Below are 19,657 nucleotides of genomic sequence, written 5' to 3'. Positions count from 1 at the left end.
TTCAGCACCTAGCCCCCATCTGTGTTTCCTCTATAGCATCCTTTTCATCGAGGATGGCAGAATTTGAGAAATAGCCCAGGTGTGAGCTTGCCACGGTTTCCAAAGTCACATACTACCTCTTAAATTCAAATTTGTCCAGGACTGCTCCATGACCTGTGTGATTTACGGTGTATGCAGTTGCCCCATTTCAACACTCCTATCTTCACCTGGTCGGAAAAGCATGGGAAGCTTGCCAACCTTCTATAGGCACAACTATGGGTGAAGGGATGAAGTGCGAGTCTGCCCTGGGCAGGCCACCTACTGCCACGCTCTACTACCCTTCACCTCGCAACCCCAGTGTCCTCGGTGAAGCCCATCGCACTTGGGAAGCTCCGGCCTTTAGGAGGAGTGGCTTGAGGATTTGCTCCCGGGCTGATCTCGCAGGAGGCGGGGCAGACCTTGGCAAGCAAAGCAGAGCTAATATTGAGGCAGGGGGCGTGACCAGTCTCGGGTCCCCTCCCCGCCCCCTCCGAGGAGGCCACACCCTGGCTCCGTGACCCGAACTGGTGTGCTAAAGATGGCGCTGGTGGCTGGGGTGTGTCACCGGGCTCGAGCTCTGTTCCGCCCTTGTGCGTGACCTCAGGCAGGCGGACTGGGTGGGGGCACCCTGGGGACAGGCAGGGGGTAGCGAAGTAACGGACCCCACTCTACCGTTTCTCAGGGGCCTGGCTCCCGGGTGCGGCCTTCGGGCGGACGGAGTCGGCGGCCAGAGGTGGCGTAGGCGCACGAGGCTTCGGAAGCCAGCGGGTGCTGGTGGAACCTGATCCGGCCACGGGTAAGCATACTTTCTGCCCTCGAGCTCTGGAGCACCGGCCTCCCACACGCCGGGCCTCGCCCCCTGCGTGAATCCGCGATGGATCCAGAGGTTCAGCGAAGGTGCTGGCAACTGAAGGAGGCAGTTACCAAACCTCCTGAGCTCACCTGTGCCCACTGGCTTGGGCTAAGAAACGCGAAATAATGCCTCGCGGTACGGGCAACAGAGCGTGCTCTATAATGCAATAAGTTGTATTATTTATTCTTCCCTAGACCTGGATCTAGACTCATGTGAAAGCTATTGCATTTCCAAAGGCCACGAGAAAAAGCCCAGTTTTAAAGTCAGTTTCTGTTGCTCTGACCGGTGTGGCTCAGGTGATTGGGCGTGGAACTAGCAAAGCGAAAGATCTTAGGTACTATTCCCAATCAGGTCACAAGCCGAGGTTGCGGGTTAGATCCCCGGCTGGGGGGCGTGGGAGAGTCAACTGATTGATGTTTCTCACCCTCCCTTCCTCCTTCCCTTACCATATCTCTAAAAAATGAATAAATAAAATCCTAAAAGTCAGTTTCTGTTGAGTTCAGAACTTAATGGTCATCAGTCTAGGTGTTAGTTTAAATGGGTTTTCTCACCAGTTCATTAAGAAAATAAAAATGTTTGTTTTAGCCCTGCCTGGCATGGCTCAGTGGATTGAGCGCAGGCCTGTGCGAACCTGTGTGGTTCATTCCTAATCAGGGCACATGCCTGGGTTGCAGGCCAGGCCCCCAGTAGAGGGCGCGCGAGAAGCAACCACACATTGATATTTTTTTCTCTCCTTCCCCTCTCTCTAAAAATAACCTGTTAAAAAAAAAAAAAAACCAGCCCTGGCTGGTGTAGCTCAGTGGATTGAGCACGGGTCTGCGAAGCAGACAATGGAGGTTCAATTTCCAGTCAGGGCACATGCCTGGGTTGCAGGTTGGTTCCCTGCAGGCCAGTTCCCAGCAGGGGATGCATGAAAGGCAACCATACATTGATGTTTCTCTCCCTCTCTCCTTCCCTTCCCCTCTAAAAATAAATAAATAAAATATTTAAAAAAAAGATCAGCCAATTTTTTAAAAATGTTCTAAAACTTTGGGGGCTGTGAAGCTATTAAGCTGACAATTGAAAATAATTTGGAGTATTTTTGGAATAAAATATTTTAATTTTCCTTAGTACTTCAGCGTGGCACAGAACCAAGCAGATATTTTACTAACTAAAACCGGGAGCCCCAAGTGGACTCACTCCTAGGACCACCGCCGTCGCCACCCATCAGAACACCTCTTAAAACTTTCCGAAGAGGATAGAAAATGTAGGGAGGGCACTTTTGAAAGAGAAGTCTGTGTTTTCTTTACCAGAAAGAACTCCAGAGCTGGGTGCTGAGAAAGCGTGGGGCCAGAAATGAGCAAAGTTTTAGATTTTAGGACTTGCTGTCATCATGACCTCCCGGCCCTAAGGCCTCTCAGCCTTTCAGGATGGTGCCCTGATGCGCACTGGGGAGAGCCATCCTCCTCTGCCCAAACACACGCAGGTCCCACGCTGTTGCCCATGCCTGGCACAGTGTCGGGGCACCTCGTTCCTTGGTTCAGTTTTCTTGTTTAGCCCCATTCTGGTTCGAGGCTGCCTGAGCCAGGTTGGCATCAAGCTAGGCCCAACTCCAAGTCCAACATAAACCTGAGTTTCTAAAACAGTCATTTCTGTGGCATTTAAATATATATGTGCAAAAACACATTTAGAAGCATTGGAATGGATGGTGGTAATGACTGCACAGCATTGCGAATATATATATACTTAACACTGCCAGATCTTACACTTTAAAAATGGTTTAGGCCCTGGCCAAGTATTTCAAGAGCGTCATCCCAAAATACCAAGGTTGCTAGTTCCATCCCCAGTCAGAGCACATCCCAAAGTCAACCAACAGCCCTGGCTGGTGTGGCTCAGTAAATTGAGTGCCAGCCTGCAAACCAAAGGGTTGCTGGTTTGATTCCCACTCAGGGCACATGCCTGGGTTGCAGGCCAGGTCCCAGTAGGGGGTGTGTGAGAGGCAACCACACATTGATGTTTCTCTCCCTCTCTTTCTCCTTCCTTCCCCTCTCTCTAAAAATAAATAAAATAAAAAATCATCCAACAAATGCATAAATAAATAGAACAACAAATCGATGTTTCTCTTCTCCCTTCCTCTCTAAAATCAATAAATTTTTTAAAAATGTTTTAATGGTAAATTTTATATGTTATACAAGTAAGCTTTAAAAAAGTATCGTTGAGACCGTTTTTTTACCAAAGTGCTTTCCCGCCCTGCCATGGAAGAACTCACTAGCTTCGTTGGCTTGGTAGAAAGTCAAGTTTGGGGTCACAAAGCCAGATCTGGTTCTATCCTCACTATCAGACCCATTTAGCATCCAAGAATCTTGGTGCTCGATTGAAATAATGGAGTAAAAGTACTTTAAAGGGGAGAAGGGAGTAGCTTGGGATTCAAGATGAAACTAGGGTCTGTGCTCCTGAGTGAGAAAGGCCTGTGTGAGAGCTTGGAAAAGATGGGCTCCGGGACATGAGGGGATAACTGCCCAGGTGAGGAGAGGCCCACACCATTTGGGGCAGAATGGAGATTCCTGCAGCCAGGTGAAGAAGAAAGCCACAGGCTTTTGGTGGAGTGAGAAACCCTGCAGCTTTGGTAGAAGAGGCCCACATGGCTTTGGGGTGCCCCCTTTGGCCGCGGGGCCTGGAAAGCAGGAGAGACTTTGACTGGAACTGGGTACAAAGAACTCTTGCCAGTGGACCATGAGAGGGTACCACAGTACTTTGGATTAACTCGAGATCCTGCCTGCACGGTGACACAGCTGACGGTGCCAGCGGCCTGCAACACAGACGTGGTCTTTTCCTGATTTACGGTACCCGGAGTTGGGACAGTGGGAGAAGGGAGCTGTGTGGGTGTAGGAGTACAACCTAAAGGACTTTGATATTTTAGTGGGGGCATTAGGCCTGAATAGCATTAAATAAACATTTTGTTTCCTTTTCACACAAAAAAATAAAATAAAAGTACTTTAAAAATGTTTTTTATGTAAGTGCTGTTACTGAAGCTGATTTTAGATTCTGTTCAATTAGCATGTATTTTAGTCCTCATTGTGTGCCAGGGGTGTTGTTACTTAGCTCTGATAACTGATTACTTAACTGCTTACCTCAGATACTGATTATCTCCAGTTCCACGATTATGCAGTTCCTTTTTGGTGACTCATGGTAGCCTTCAGCCTCTTAACCTTTCCCCCAGTGTCCTCAATTCTACCCCTGTAGGCTTCACTGAAATCCAGGGTCACCTTCATAAACTTCCTTCCAAACTTCTGGGAGTTTGTTTTTTTTTTAAATTCTATTCTATTTTATTTTTTAAATATTTTATTTATTTTTAGAGAGAGGAGAAGGGAGGGAGAATAGGAAGGGAGAGAAACATCAATATGTGAGAGAAACATGGATCAGTTGCTTCTCATACTCAATCCACTGAGCCAACCAGCCAGGGCCCTGTGTTTGTTTCTATGTATTAGGTAGAGCTGCTTGTCTCCCAGACTTGGTAGAGTGGCCTAATGTAGTAGGTGTCCTGTAGGGTCCAGTGGCACAGCCACGCCAGGTGTTCAAAGTGTGCCTACCATGTGGGCTGTGTATTCCCTCCTCTTGTAGTTGAGCCTTGATTGTTGTTGGCACATCCAAGGTCAGCCACTGACTGTGTTCTCCTGTCCAGGGTTGTACAGCATAAGCTGCAAAGAGATCTGTAGATGGCTGCTACTTGTACAGCTCTTGGAGGTGCCCAGGTGATACTAAACTGTGAACCAAGGCCAGCTGCTGCTAGTGTTGGGCCTGGGGCTACTTAGCAGGAGGTACAGGACTTGGTCAAGACAGATGCTACTTGTTTGAGAGAATTTAAGAAAATCTGAAGCATGGACCAAGAAGAGTTATTTATATGGAAAAGCCACTGGAAACAGCTTGGGTGGGCTCAATTGTTGGGTGGGACAGGACCTCAGAGAATCAAGTGGGTGGGCAAACAGTACAAGTCAGGTTAGTGAAGTCGCAGACATTGACCCTGCATGTAAGCTTTTTGGCCCCATTGAGAGAGCTCAGAAAAGGAAAAATGGCCTCTGCCAGCACATTTGTCTGGGAGAATGCCACCCCCTAGCACTTGCCCCCATGCTGGAGCTCAGGGAGTGAGTCCAAGTAAGTCTGTGGTTGGTTGCTGTATAGTTTAGTTTGAGCCCTTTAAGAGGAACTGCCTGAGACTCTAGCAATACCTGTTTTCCACAGCCTCAATCCCAACTGGTTTTTACAGCCAGTTGTTGTGGGGACTTATCTTCCTGGCACTGGAACTCTGGGCTGGGAGCCTAGTTTGGGGCTGGGATTCCCTGCTCCTGAGATATCCTTTCTTATTTTTATCTGCACACATGGGCGGAGGATCAGCCCCTCCTACCAGTCTCAGTTTGGTTTCTTCTTTAATTCTGTAGTTGGTTTATACTCTAAGTCTGCAATTTTAAGACTCCCATTTAGCTCGATTTCTGATGGTTCTGAATGATAGTTGCTCTGTAGTCGAGTTGTAATTTTGATGTGGTTGTGCAAGGAGGCAAGCCATGTTTACTTACGCTTTCATCTTAACCCAAAGTCTCTACAAAAACTTCTGGAAGTTTTGATTGCTTCTTATGTGTACGTGTACATACCTGTAGCCAGGTAATAATTACTTCTTTCTCCTAAATTAAAGGCCTCAAAATAGCCCATTACCTTCAGGACTTAGTTTTCCTAAAGAATGTTTTTGTTTTGTTTTGTTTTGTTTTTTTAGTATATTGTAATTGATTATGTTATTACAGTTGTCCCAGTTTTTCTCCCTTTGCTCCCCTCCACCTGGTACCTCCTTTCCTTTCAGAAATTCCCCCGTAGGTCATGTCCATGGGTCATACACATAAATCCTTTGGCTTCTCCATTTCCTATACTGTTATTAACCTCCCCCTGTCTATTTTGTACCTACCAATTATGCTTTTTAATTCCTGCACTGCTTCCCCCATTCTCCCCCTTCCCTCTCCCAGCTGATAACCAATGGTTCTGTTCCCGTTGTTTGCTTAGTTTGTTGGTGGTGGTGGTTGTTGTCGTTTTATTTAGTTGTGGGTAGTTTTGAATTTATTGCCTTTTTAATGTTCATAGTTTTGATTATTTTCTTTTTCTTAAATAAGTTCCATTAACATTTTTCTATAATAAGGGCTTAGTGATGATGAACTCCTTTTCTTTATGTTATCTGGGAAACATTTTATCTGTCCTTCCATTCTAAGTGATAGCTTTGCTGGATAGAGTGATCTAGGTTGTAGGAGCTTGCTTTTCATCACTTTGAATACTTCTTGCCAGTCCCTTTTTGCCTGTAAAGTTTCTTTTGAGAAATCAGCTGACAGTCTTATGGGCACTCCTTTGTAGATGTAACTCTCTTGCTTTTCTCTTGCTGCTTTTAAGATTCTCTCTTTATCTTGAACCTTTGGCATTTTAATTATGATGTGTCTTGGTGGGGTCCTCCTTGGGTCCATCTTGTTGGGGACTCTCTGCGTTCTGGACTTGTCTGTCTGTTTCCTTCAAATTAGGGAAGTTTCCTTTCATTATTTTTTCAAATAGATTTCCAATTCCTTGCTCTTTCTCTTCTGACACACCTATGATTTGGATGTTGGCATATTTGGAGACGTCCCAGAGTCGTCTTATACTATCCTCAGGGTTTTTTTGTTTGTTTTTGAATTCTTGTTTTTTCTTTTTGTTTTGGTTGAATGTTTATTTCTTCCTTATGTTCCAAATCATTCATTTGAATCCTGGCTTCTTTCCCCTTCACTCTTGGTTCCCTGTAGATTTTTCTTTATTTTGCTTCGTGTAACTAAACTTCATTTCTTCCTTTACATTGTTGCTGTACTCAGTGAGTTCTTTGAGCACCCTAATCAGCAGTGTTTTGAACACAGCATCTGACAGGTTGCTTATCTGCCTTTCATTTAGTTCTTCTGGAGTTTTGTTCTTTCATTTGGGCCATATTTCTTTGCTTCCTTGATTTGGCAGCGTCCCTGTGTTTGTTTCTGTGTATTAGGCAGAGCTGCTTTGACTCCTTGTAAAAGGTACCTATAAATTGTGTGCGGTGGAGCCTGAGGTAATCGCCAAGGTAGGGCAACCACTTCACCACTTTGTGGTTCTGTGTAGGGGGAGAACTCAGAGAGGGGACTGTGCCTGGCTTCTGGGGGTTTGCCCAGCACTCGCCATTTCCAGTCACTGCACCACTCTCAGTATGTAACTGATGCTTTTCCGTCTGTTGTCTTGGTGTTAAATCCCAGAGTGTGTGGGTTTGCATATGTTTTGAGACTATGTGGGTCCTTTAAGTGGAGTTTCCTGAATATCCAGCAGTTTCTTCCGCTACCCCAGACCCCACTGGTTTTTACAGCCAGAAGTTCTGGTGATTTATCTTTCAGGCACTGGAACCCGGGATGTGCGTTCTGGCCTCGGACCGGGATTGCTGGCTCCTGTGGAATCCCTCCTGATTTTTATCCACCACACGTGAATGTGGGACCACCTGTGCCCGTTCTGCCACTGCTGCTGCCGCCTCTCCACGTCTCTTCCTCTCCTACCATGTGGATGACTGTGGCTTCTTTAAATCCTTGGTTGTCAGACGTCCATACAGTTCGGTTTTCTGACAGTGCTGGGTGTTATTTGTTTTGAGATTTAGTTGTAATTCTTTTTGTGGTTGCAAAAGGAGGCGAAGCGTGTGTACCTACGCCTTTATCTTGGCCATAATTCTTTCCTAGAAAATGGTTTGTGTTGACAGTCCAGAGAGTTCCAACGTCCTGACCAGGGAAATGCACCCTAAATTCATGGTGGCATATCCGGAGTCCTTGGTTCTGCCCTTGACCAAACAGTGAGAACAGAGGGCAGCTGGCCCAGCCCAGCTGCTTCACTGTCCACAAGGGCAGGCTCTGTCCCTCCCGCGTTCCCTGCTGCTGGCATAACAAATGGATGGGAACATCCAACACCCTTCTCCCAGTATTTTTCACCTCGATCTTTCTTTTTTTCATTTTCACCTGAGGACATTTTCATTGCTTTTTATAGAGAGAGGAAGGGAGAGAGAGAAACATTGATCTTTTGCCTCCCAAACATGCCCCCACCAGGGACCAAATCCACAACTGGGAGTCAAACCCAAAACCTTTCAGCTGTTGGGATGACATTCCAACAACTGAGCCACACTGGCCACGACCCCCTCAATCCTTAAACAAGCATGAACTAGAGTACCTCACTGGGTCCCGCCTTGCAGGAATCTCAGAGTCGGCCTGCTTACTCCTCAAGAAACTAAGGCCATTTCTTACTCCCATGCGGATGGTGGGCTTGTGTCTGAGAGAAAAAGATCAACAAAAATATGTACATGAATGTTCAGAGCATTATTCACAATAGCCAAGAGGTGCAACCCACTCAAGTGTTCGGCAGCACATGAACGCGCAGGCAAAATGCAGTGTGCATCAGGGTATTATTCTACCTTAAAGAGCAGCGAGGCAGCCCTGGCCCGCGTGGCTTGGTAGGCCATCACCCCACAAAGCCAGAGGTCACTGGTTTGATTCCTGGTCAGGGCACATGCCTGGGTTGTGAGTTTGGTCTCTGGTTGGAATGTGTGCAAGAGGAAGCCAGTCAATGTTTCTCTCACACACCAGTGTTTCTCTCCCCCCTCTCCCTCCCTCTCTTTCTAAAAATAAAATAAAATAAAATAAAACAAGTAACGAGGCATTGATATATGTTACAACATGGGCGAACTTTTTTTTAATTCCCGCCAGAGGATATATTCATTGATTCCAGAAAGAGAGGAAGGGAAAGAGAAACATCGATTGGTTGCCTCCCGTATACACCCTGACCAGAGATCAAACCCATATCCTAGGTATGTGCCTTGACTGGGAATTGAACCACAACCTTTTGATGTACAGGACAGTGCTCCAACCAACTGAGCCACGCGGCCAGTGCCTAAGTTGCTCACTTTTAAATGGTTCATTTATGTTATGCGAATCTCACCTCAGTTGAAAAAACCATGTAACTTCCCACGGCCAAATTGAGGACACAGAGTACCTGGGGACACTTTTCCAATTCTGGGCATGAGCTTTCTCTTCATTTTCCCACTAGGGATCGCAGTGGTGAAGTTGAAGAACCCCCCAGTGAACAGCCTCAGCCTAGAGTTGCTGACAGAGTTTGTCATCAGCCTGGAGAAGCTGGAGAATGACAAGACCTACCGAGGCCTCATCTTAACTTCAGTGAGTGCTCATTAGCTCCCCAAGGCCTGAGTTCCCTGATCAAAGTATGAACCTGTGACCAGATCAGAGCCTACACTTGGAGATCATGTACTTGTCACATGGGGTGGGATAACTATGCAGATGTCCACGAGAGACTTTTAGGGATTGTGGTCCTGGGCAGGTGACATTTTTGCAGGGGCAGCCTTGATTCATGAAGGACAGACTTAGTACAAACCAGGCAGTAGGTTCCTAGGGTGCCTTCCCTGGGTGGTCCTCAGAGCCTGGGCTGGTTTTAAAACCCAGACCCTCAGGACTGGGGGCTTCATGTGTTCCCACCCCCTCCAGTGGGCGTCAGGCCCACCTGATCTGCTGGGCACCACAGGTTTCAAGAGAGGGCACAGATAAGACCAAGCTGGGGAGATGAAGTGTGGACCGAACATAATAGGCCTTTTGTTGAATTAGGAAGAGCGTTAGGGTCACCTTTCAATTTAGGAGCCACAGACAGCATGAGTGTCCCCCGAAGCTAAATGCCACCACATTACAGAGACCGATGGGGATGTCATCCTGCCGTCAGTAAAGGTGCAGGAAGCAGACCACCAGGCTCTTTCAGCCAAGGTTTAGAGCATCCACTGTGGGCATGCATCTGCTTTCTCGTCCCTCAGGTTGTCTCAGGGGTGGCCTGGCATTGTCACAGCTCTGAATAGCCTGGCTGCTTCTGACCTGAGGCAACGCAGCACTGTGCCAGAGACAGAGCAGCAGGGGACTCGCAGGCACGGCCCGATGTATGTACCTGGTATGTCCTGTAGGAGAGAGATTATTCCATGTGTCTCCCAGGGTGGGACTGATACTCGTGGGTGTAGATCGTTGAGGGCCTGGGAACAGAACGCCAGGGAACTTTCTGGCAATCATAGCAACACTTCTGGAGATGCTAAAATTGCCTTGTGGCCTAGGTGCTTGTGGGCACTGGGTGCTGCACAGCGAAGGTCCCCGCTGCCTCCAGGCCTCAAGGTCACACTGCCCTGGAGGAAGGGAGCCAGGATGTGCCTCTCCAAAGCCCATGTTCTCCCCACTGTAGTGTGGTCTCCCCCCAAATGTATCAGTGTCATGTTGTGTACTGAGTGCCTACTGTGTGTGTAGCACAGGGCCTGCCCACTGCCAAGGGACAGGTGAGTGTGGAAGGACGCCATTAGCATCGCGTAACCACCATCACAAAGCACACGGATGGGGTGGTGTAAAAAGACAGGAACATACTCTTGTAGTTCTGGAGGCCACAAGGTCAAACCAAGGTCTCGGCAGGGCTGGCCCCTTCTGCCAGCCCCAGGGGAGAATCCTCCTGGCCTCCTCCAGCTCCAGGGCGCCCGCGGTGCTCCACGCTTGTCTCCAGCACTCCAGCCTCCTTTATCGTCACAAACATCGGCCCTGGGTCTCTGGGTCCAAATTTCCCTCTCCTTAGAATGACACCAGTCCTGGGATTTAGGGATCCCCCACCCCCGTATGACTTTGTCTTGATCACATCTGCAAAGACCCTATTCCGAATAGGTCACATTCACAGATCCTGGGAGCAAGGACTTTACCTTGTCTTTTTCAGGGACACAATTTGGCCCACTAAGAACATGTTGCTAGATCAGAGAAACAGGCCACTCCACACCCCTTCTGGTTTGTCTCAGAGATTGTCCCAGTTAGGACCGAGCCATTTATTCTTTCACATCCCGAATATAATGCTTTGCCTTTGACTTCCTGAAGCAGAACTACAGGCAAGTGCTGATCAAATGTATTGGATTTGGGGGGCGGGGTGGGGCAGGGGCAGTGGATTATGATAGGAAAAGGCAGAGAAGCTAAATGTCCTGCCCTGTCCCTAACGCAAGAGCAACTCTGTCCCTGCTGCCGTCCCTCCGCCACAGTTGGGCTCCCTGTATCTGGCCCATGAGGAATGGCGGACGAGGTGTAACAGTTGCACGTCTTTCTCTGTTGAGTCTTTCTAAGTTACAGGAGTGGAGCACATTCCATGGAGACAAGAGGTCGGCCTCCAAGCGCTGCGCACACAAGCGTGTGCGGGGCTCCCTGCACGCAGCTGCTTTCATAGCTTATATAAAGATGTAGGGGACATGGAGTGTGACTGTCCCACACTTTATTTATCTGCCTGCTTCTCACAGATACTGGGTGGTTGTCATTCTCACAAGCAGTGTGGTAGCCGTTGTCAGTTCTAGCTAGTGAAAGGATGATCACACCAGCCTCAGGTGCCCCAGCCCCCAGCCGCGGGGGCTCCTTTGTTCAGAGGTGCTGTGACCACATGGAAACCCCAGGAGTGAGCGTTCTCAAGGGAAAGCTGCTGAGCTGTCCCTCCCTGTCTGTGTTCTTATCCAACAGTCCTTTGAACACCCAGAACTTGGTACCTGCTGCTAGAAAGCACTGCCATGCCGGCAGCCCTTTAGCCCAGCCTGTGGCTCCTCTTCTGCCTGCTCCCCCACCCCAACCTCGGCAGCCGTCTCAGGGCCTGGGGCATCCGCCTGGGGCACACGTGCCTGCAGGATCATTCCCAGGCTTCTGTCTCACACTTGCAGCTCAGAGGAGAGGTTTTACATGTGTGTGTGTGTCTCTCTCTCTTTTTTTTTTTTTTTTTAGATTTTATTTCTTTTTAGAGAGAGGTAAAGGGAGGGAGAAATACAGGGACAGAAACATTAATGTGAGAGAAGAACATCAGTCGCTTGCTTCTTTTATGCACCCTGCCTGGGGATTTGAACCAGTGACCTTTTGCTTTGCGGGCTGACGCCCAACTGAGCCGCACCAGTCAGGGTGAGGTTTGTCTTGACTGGTCATTGCCCCTTTCCTGACCAGACAGAAGCACCCCCATGTCTGTACCTGAGTTTCCTGCCTGAGATACCACATAGGTGTGTACGGAGCCCACAGGAGCGCCTGGTCCTGCCTGCCTATTTTGCCTATTTCATTCTGAACTTGAAAAAGCAAGAGCACCCCAGGACATAGAAGGAACTGAGTCTGAGGGAGGTTGATGCCAAGTCCTGGAGCCCCAGCTCTGTGCTCTTGGGGGCAGCATCCTGCCACCCTGAGTTACAACCTCAGCCTTGCTGCCCCTTGAGCATCTCTGCCTTAAGGGCATGTTGCCCTGGAAGGTGGAATCTGATTGGGCCCTGGCTCCCTCACTCACCCAGGACTGTCCCGGGATCTTCTCAGCTGGCCTGGACCTGACGGAAATGTGCGGGAAGAACCCAGCACACTATGCTGAGTACTGGAAGGCCGTGCAGGAGTTGTGGTTGCGGCTCTACCTGTCGAACCTGTTGCTGATTGCTGCCATCAATGTGAGTGTCTCCACTCCTGAGTGGCCGTGCTATTTAGAAGCTGTGGGGGAGGGGAGTGCAGAGGTGGCCCTGCCCTCAGGAAGCCCTCAGAGGGAAAGGGTGCCTAGGGGACACCCTCAGACATGCACAGGTGAGCATGCCATTACAGATCACTGTGACGTGGTGACAAGTCATTTCGCTCACAGGCGGGGACAGGGCCCAGGATCCAAGGGCCCACAGTTGACCTGGCTCAGTGAGAGGGCTGTACGGGGAGCAAGAATGGGGAATTGGATCCACATTTTGAAAACATCACTTTGGCCTGACCTGGGGAAGGCAGGGACAGGTCGCCAAGGTGAGGTGCTGGAGCTAAGGCTCCAGAACTGGTGTGCCCTGAAGAGATGCAGTGACAACCTGAGCAAGGTGCGAGGAGAGCCTGAACCTGTTGGAAGGGAGGGGCGGTCACTCAGAGCTCACCCCCACCATCACGCCACTCCTCGGAACCCTGGCTTTCTGGAATACTATCGGGACCAGCAGTAGCAGCACCCAGAGGCTAGTGGTCCTACTATCCCTGCAGGGAGCCAGCCCTGCCGGAGGCTGCCTGATCGCCCTCACCAGTGACTACCGGGTCCTGGCTGACAACCCCAGATACACCATTGGGCTGAATGAGACCCTGCTGGGCATCGTTGCCCCTTTCTGGTAAGGCCAGGGACTGCACCCATATTCCACTTGGCCCAGGGATCAGCCAACGCACCTGGGAGCCCCCAGTCCCAGGTGAGTGGATGTTTGCATTCCAGGTTCAAAGATACCCTTGTGAACACCATCGGGCACCGTGCCTCAGAGCGCGCTCTGCAGCTGGGAATCCTCTTCCCGCCGGAAGAGGCCCTTCAGGTGGGCATGGTGGACAAGGTGGTGCCTGAGGACCAGGTGCAGAGCACAGCACTGTCAGTGATGGCCCAGTGGTTGTCCATTCCAGGTGAGGAGCACAGGGAGGGACAGCCGCTCTGGGTACTGGTGGGCCTCCTTCCCTCCCCTGGGACCAGAAAGTTCTCATGTAAAAATGCACTGTACAAGCAGAGGACGTGCACACTGAGTGTCCTGGGGAGGATACTGTAACAAATCACCACAAGGGGAGTTGGGCTTGAAACAACAGAAATGCACCCTCACAGCACGGAGGCCAGAAGTCCAAGTTCACGTTGTAGGTAGGGCCGGGCTCACTGCAGAGCCTCTGGAGGAGGCTCATTTCTGCCTCTCCCACCTGCTGGTGGCCCCGGCATCCTTCAGCTTGCGGTCTCATCCCTCCAATCTCTGATTTCATTTCACATGGTCTGCTTTATCTCAAATCTCCTTTCTCTTAACAACGACACTTGTCATTAGATTTGGGGCCCACCCTGAATCCAAGATGACCTCATCTTAATTATTTATCTGCTGAGACCCTCTTCCAAATAGGGCTGCATGCACTGTTTCTAGAGCGGGGGTTAAGACTTTCACATATGTTTTTGGGATACACTGTTCAACCCACTACACAGACCATTGGAAACAGCCTACACGTCTGTGTGTAGGAATAGGGGTGACCATACAGAGACATGGAGCAGCGGAGCATCTACGAAAAGCCAGGTGGATTTCCAGCTTTGTAGGTTACACGGTCTCTGCCACAACCGTGGCAAGGAAGGCAGCCACAGAGAGTATGTGAACTAATGAGCGCATTGGTGTTATGATAAAGCATCACACATCACAATTCTATCCTTTTTTCAATTTTTTATTCAACTAAACTATAAAAATGTAAGAAGCATTCTTAGCTCATGGACCACGGATGGAATGATCAAATATTGTGTAGTCATTTATTATAAGAGAATATTGAGTGACTTAAAAATATTCTCAGTAATACAGTTGAGTGAAAATAACAGGTTAAAAAGGGAGTCCATACAGTATTAATTTGAAAGAAATCAGTGGGGGCCCTGGCTGGTGTGGTTCAGTGGTTTGAGCACAGGCCTGCGAACCAAGGGGGTCACTCACTGGCTTGATTCCCGGTCAGGGCACCTGCCTGGGTTATGGGCCAGGTCAGGCCCCCAGCAGGGGGCGCATGAGAGGTAACCACATGTTAATGTTTCTCCCTCTCCCCTTCCCCTCTGAAAATAAACTTTAAAAAGAAATCAGTGGGCAGTGAGAACTAGGTGATTTTCATTTTCTTCTCTTTGCTTATTTGTATCTTTTAAGTGTTCTACTAGCATTTCTGTTTGGGAAGGTTGAGGATGACGCCACTGTCTCAGAATGGGTTTTCACACGTGGGTCCCTTTTTCTTTAGACCATGCTCGACAGCTGACCAAGAACATGATGCGAAAGCCCACAGCAGACCGCTTGGTGAAACAGCGTGACTCAGACATCCAGTCCTTTGTCAGCTTTATCTCCAGAGACTCCATCCAGAAGTCCCTGCATGCGTACTTAGGAAAGCTGAAACAAAAGAAAGGCTAACGGCCCTGGCTGGTGTAGCTCAGTGGATTGAGCTCGGGCTACAAACCAAAAGGTCACAGGTTTGATTCCCAGTCAGAGCACATGCCTTGGTTGTGGGCCAGGTCCCCAGTGGGGGCATGCGAGAGACAGCCACACATGATGTGTTTCTCTTCCTCTTTCTCCCCCTCCTCTCTCTAAAAATGAATAAATAAATAGTCTTTGAAAAAATAAAGGCCAACAGCTAGGCTGCTCACACAGGGTTTAGCCATCTGTACCCTTCTGGAGGGGGGCCTTCTGGTCCCAAAAGGTTTTACTTTAAACAAGCTATTTCCTAATTTAAAAATCCTTTCAGCTCTTTGTTTTGCTGGTCTTACCAGGAGGCCCTGTTTATTGTAGCCAGGGTCCCAAGGACCCCGCCACATGTGAGTGCCTTTACTGCCTGGCAAACGGGTGGAATGGGGTTGGCAGGCAGCTTCTGGGTTTGGGAATTATGAACTGGCAGGTGGACCCAATCTGAACCTTGGGAGGGTTACCACTGAGTGTCTCCTTTCCCAAAGAACTGTGGGAAACTTTACTCCCACAGGAATAAAGTCCTTGGGTCACCTGATGCCTGGCCCCATGCTGCCTAGTTGTTGACCGTCGTGGGCCCTGCGGGTTCACACAAGACCCCTCTGCACCGTCCCCATTAGGGAGAAACCCTTTGGCCCCCACATCTGTTCATTCAGATGGACGGAGTTGTGACAGTTTAGAGAAATCTGGGGGACTTGAGGGAAGAGGGAGGCATTACTTGAGAAGGACTCTGTGTTTTGGGTGGCCTAGATCATCTTTTACGAAGATTTGTCAGGAAAAACTTGTTCGCACGTTTGATACAAGGCTTCTCCCACACAATTCAAGACAGTTACCAAATCCTGCCAAGATGTTTCGAAAACTGGAAACCTCATCAGGCCTCTGTCAGTTACGCTGTGTACCCTGCCTCTGCTTGTTCCTGATCCTCGGATCACAGGTTTCCCGGGACTCAGGCCACTGTCCTACGGGACAAATCCTTCCCAACCCAGGGCTCCTGAGGAGCCTACGCAGGAAGGCACCAGTGAAAGGCCATACCACCAGCAGGTGTGCGGGTCCTGCGGGCAGGACCCTAACCTGACACCGTGCAGTGATGGACAGGACACCTGACACAGACCGGTACCTGAGGATGACTGCGGAAGGGAGGTGGTTCTTTGAAGACGACACTATTCCTGTGTGAGTGCTGATCCCCACGCATTCAGTACAAGTTCTTGAAAGTATTTACAACAGCCTGGAGGTGGTAGTTCCCAGCGGGATGTGAAAAATACAGACTGGGCTATAGGACCAAAGTTTGTGCCACAGGAAGATAGTTGTAAGAAAGGACGTGGAGGCCTCTAAACCAGCCTGTTTGTGGTCCTAGCCGAGTACTCATTTATCGAGCAGAGCCGTGCCCAGAGCTTCGGGTACTCCTCACGCCCTGAGGTAGGTGGTGGTAGGTTGTTTACAGATGGGCGCCCGGGCTCGGAGTGGTCCTGCAACGTGTCAGTGGCCACCTGTCCGGGCCCAGTGGATCCTGCCCTGCAGGCTTGCTGGGGGCAGGCCATCCACCCCAAATGGGCCTTGTGGGCCTGTTCCTCGTGGCCACTCTGCAGGCAGCATGCCCTGGCCAGTTCTCAGAACTGTCAGTGGCATTTGAGAGTCACCTCCACAGGAAAATGGTCACTGATGGCAAGGGCCTAGAAGGAAAGAGGGCCCGGTCTCAGAGGCCCTGCTGGGCAGCCTGTCCTTGAGGCATCACCTCAGAGAACAGCCCACCGGGTTTCTACACACCACCATCTGGAGAAGCAGCCAGTGAGGCCTGAGAAGTCCACCACTGCTGCTGCCTACAGGAGGTGTAGGAGCACAGATTTAGGAGAGGCAAAGAACATACTCTCCTGCCATCCCAGACTTGCACCATTCAGCTAAAACAGACTCTGAGGGGCCTCTTCTAAAACGGGGGCAGGGAGGGGAGTGCCAGGTGCACTGAAGCTGAGCCCGGCCCTGGGCAGGAAGCAGTAGGCTCCTCCCCTCTGCCAGCGCAGAGCGGTCTGGGGACCCCTACGCCTGTGGGGCTGAGTTCAGCACTCACCTGAGTCTGGTCCAGGCCGAACACCTCCTGGAAATTGTGCACAGCGGCTGAGTGCGGCTTCAGGCTCTTGCGCAGGCGGGCGCCGCAGACGACAATGCGGTCATACGCACAGTCTGAGTTGCCCACCGTGGTGTCAGCACTGTCTGGAATGAGCCACTTGAAGACCTCACTGCTGCGCAGACGAATGGCCGCCCAGTCCTGTTCCCGCACATAGCTGCAGTCAGCGTTAAAGTCACCCAGGAACAGCATGTCCTGCGAAGGAGCCGGGTCTGAGCCAGGTCTGAGCCAGCCCAGCGAGCCCACACCTCTCTGGCGACCCCCAGGGCGCGTCTGCCGGGCCCGGGACTGGGAGCACAGGGCTTACATCGGTGCCCCACTTGTCGATCACGTCCAAGTACACATCGTAGAGAGCATCGATCTCTGCTACTGCGTGGTGTGGCGCAGCGTGCAGTGGAACCAGCACCAATTCCTTGGCAGCTGCTGGAGGGGTTAGGAGTCAGAGGCAGGGTGGGGCCTAAAGGAGGGGCGGAGTCTGCGAGGGAGGTGGGGGAGTGGAGGGGAATCTCACCAGAGCCAGGGACTGAGAATTTGACCACGAAAGGTTCACGACTGAAGGTGTCCTCCGGGTCCGGGTACTGGTATGTGTCTACGATCGACACTGCATCCTTTCTAGAGGCAGAGGGCAGGTGGGTGTGCCGAGCCGGCCACCTCCTACCCAGCACGCCGCATCCCCGCCCCTCACCTGTAAACAAACAGGTACATTTCCTTGTACTGGTCCCGTCCCAGGGGCTCGCTGCTCACGAAGCTGTACTCGTGACTGGACACACTGCGGAGATACGGGCCAAGCCCTGGGTCAAGGCACCGCGCAGAGGCCTGGGATGCCAGCCGGAGCTCCAGACGCTGAGCCCTGCCCTCCGCACCTGTTAATCTGCTCCATGAGCGCAGAGACTGCGCTCAGGTCCGGGTCTCGCACCTCCTGCACAAGCATGATGTCATAGCCAGCCAGGATCTGGGGGGGGAGAGGGGGTCACGCACTGCTAGTTCCCAGGCGAAGCCCAGTGGCAGCCCTGGCCTCGGCCCCCCGCCCTTCCCCCCCACCCCGCCTCACTTGCGCGATGATGCTGCCACAAGCAGAATCTGACACTTTGCTGTCTCCGAAACACTGGATGTTAAAGGCTCCAATGCGCAGCGCCACTGCCGCGGTGGCCCCCAGAGCCCAGAGCACAGATAGTAGGGCCCAGGGCCGGTCCATTTCACGGAGCAAGTAGGCTGGGAAGGGCAAACAAGAGCATGGACCTGGAGTCAGACACATGCAGCCACCTCTTTCCCCTACGCCAGGGCCTGGCAGGGTATGCTGCCCAGTGATGGATGGCTGGTGCCAAGACGTAACCTGCCCCCTGCGTTCTCCAGTTCTCCAGTTCTCCTCAGGGTTGTGTGCTGGGCTCACAGACCTCCTCCTGCACTGTCAGGAAACTGAAGTCCAAATAGACAGACCCCATTAATCCAGCCCCAGACTTGGCTCAGCTCCCAGACTCACCTGAGATGTGGATGGTGTCGTGTCAGAAGCTCAGGATCTGGGCCCAGGTAGGGTTCTGAGGTCCAGGATGGGAGTGTGTCTGTGGTTCTAGGCAGACCTTAAGGACTTTTGACAACAGCTCTGGTGCCTGTGCACAGGCAGGTATTTGAGGCCCTGGTCCAGGGAGGGGCCAGACTGCATTGGGTCCCGCCCCCTCCAGAGTTGGTGCCAGAACTCCTGGCTCCCATTTCCACAGCACCCCAGAGCAAGGGAACAGGTGATGCACCCTGAAGACTGCTCCAGCCCCCAAGTCTGTCAGAATTGAGACTCTGAGGCCCTTGACACCACTCCGAGAGCTGTGTGAGGCACGGGGAAGACACAGAGCCATGCCTGTGGTCCAGGCCTTGTTCTTGTCCCCACTCCACAGAAACTAGGTCACCCAGAACCTCCCTCCTGGAACAGCATCCCCTTAGGGAAACTAAGACAGCACAATCAAGAAAGACCAGCCCCCCTGGAAAGTATTCCAAGTCATGAAAGGCAAGGACCTACATCCAAGATTGCTCTATCCAGCAAAGCTTTCATTTAGAATAAAAGGGCAGATAAAGTACTTCTCAGATAAGGTCAAGTTAAAGGAGTTCATCATCACCAAGCCCTTATAATATGAAATGTTAAAGTGACTTTTCTAAGGAAAAAGAAGATAAAAAACACATAGTGTAAAATGACAGCAAACGCACAATTATTAACAACCACACCTAAAACAAAAACAAAGCAAACAACTAGAACAGGAACAGAACTACAGAAATGGACATCACATGGAGGGCTAGCAACAGGGGAGTGGGAGGAGGAGAAGGGGAGAGAAGGTACAGAGAATAAGTAGCATAGACGGCAGGTAGAAAATAAGGGGAGGGTAAGAAGTGTGGGAAATGTGGAAGCTAAAGAGCTTAAGACACGTGGACGTGAACTAAAGGGGGGGAATGTGGGTGGGAGGGGGTATGCAGGGTAGAGGAGAGCGAAGGGGAAAATGGGACTATAATAGCATAATCAATAAAACATATTAAAAAAAATAAAAGAATAGCCTCCTTCTTAACCCATCTGCTGCTGCTTGCACACGTCGTCAGAGGCTCCTAGTCTCCTAGCCTCAGTCCCCTGCCCAGGGCACCACATCAGGCCTCAGGAAACTGGGGCACAGATCCAGTGGGCAGGGCAGCAGCAGGG

At 50.7% G+C, this 19,657-nt stretch overlaps 2 protein-coding genes across 2 annotated transcripts; one reads left to right on the top strand and one right to left on the bottom strand.

Annotated features, from left to right (window-relative positions):
• Window positions 1–509: 509 nt before the first annotated feature.
• Window positions 510–15,402, top strand: ECI1 (enoyl-CoA delta isomerase 1). The gene is made up of 7 exons (XM_037157245.2): window positions 510–608; window positions 701–814; window positions 8,948–9,075; window positions 12,222–12,368; window positions 12,922–13,043; window positions 13,142–13,320; window positions 14,650–15,402. The coding sequence occupies exons 1-7, from the start codon at window positions 557–559 to the stop codon at window positions 14,814–14,816; spliced, it is 909 nt and encodes a 302-aa protein (XP_037013140.2). The 5' UTR covers window positions 510–556; the 3' UTR covers window positions 14,817–15,402.
• On the bottom strand, window positions 14,172–19,050 carry DNASE1L2 (deoxyribonuclease 1 like 2). The gene is given in 8 exon segments (XM_053671613.1): window positions 14,172–16,534; window positions 16,927–17,178; window positions 17,291–17,411; window positions 17,413–17,595; window positions 17,669–17,752; window positions 17,847–17,935; window positions 18,035–18,195; window positions 18,464–19,050. Coding segments are annotated over 7 exon segments (927 nt in total). The 5' UTR covers window positions 18,179–18,195; window positions 18,464–19,050; the 3' UTR covers window positions 14,172–16,480.
• Between the last annotated feature and the right edge of the window lie 607 nt (window positions 19,051–19,657).

The sequence above is a fragment of the Artibeus jamaicensis genome, unplaced genomic scaffold (assembly GCF_021234435.1).
Source record: "Artibeus jamaicensis isolate MK-2021 breed Jamaican fruit bat unplaced genomic scaffold, CSHL_Jam_final contig_700, whole genome shotgun sequence".
Lineage (NCBI taxonomy): Eukaryota > Metazoa > Chordata > Mammalia > Chiroptera > Phyllostomidae > Artibeus > Artibeus jamaicensis.
The sequence above is the reverse complement of the archived record's forward strand: the minus strand, read 5'-3'. Positions and strand labels throughout refer to the sequence as shown.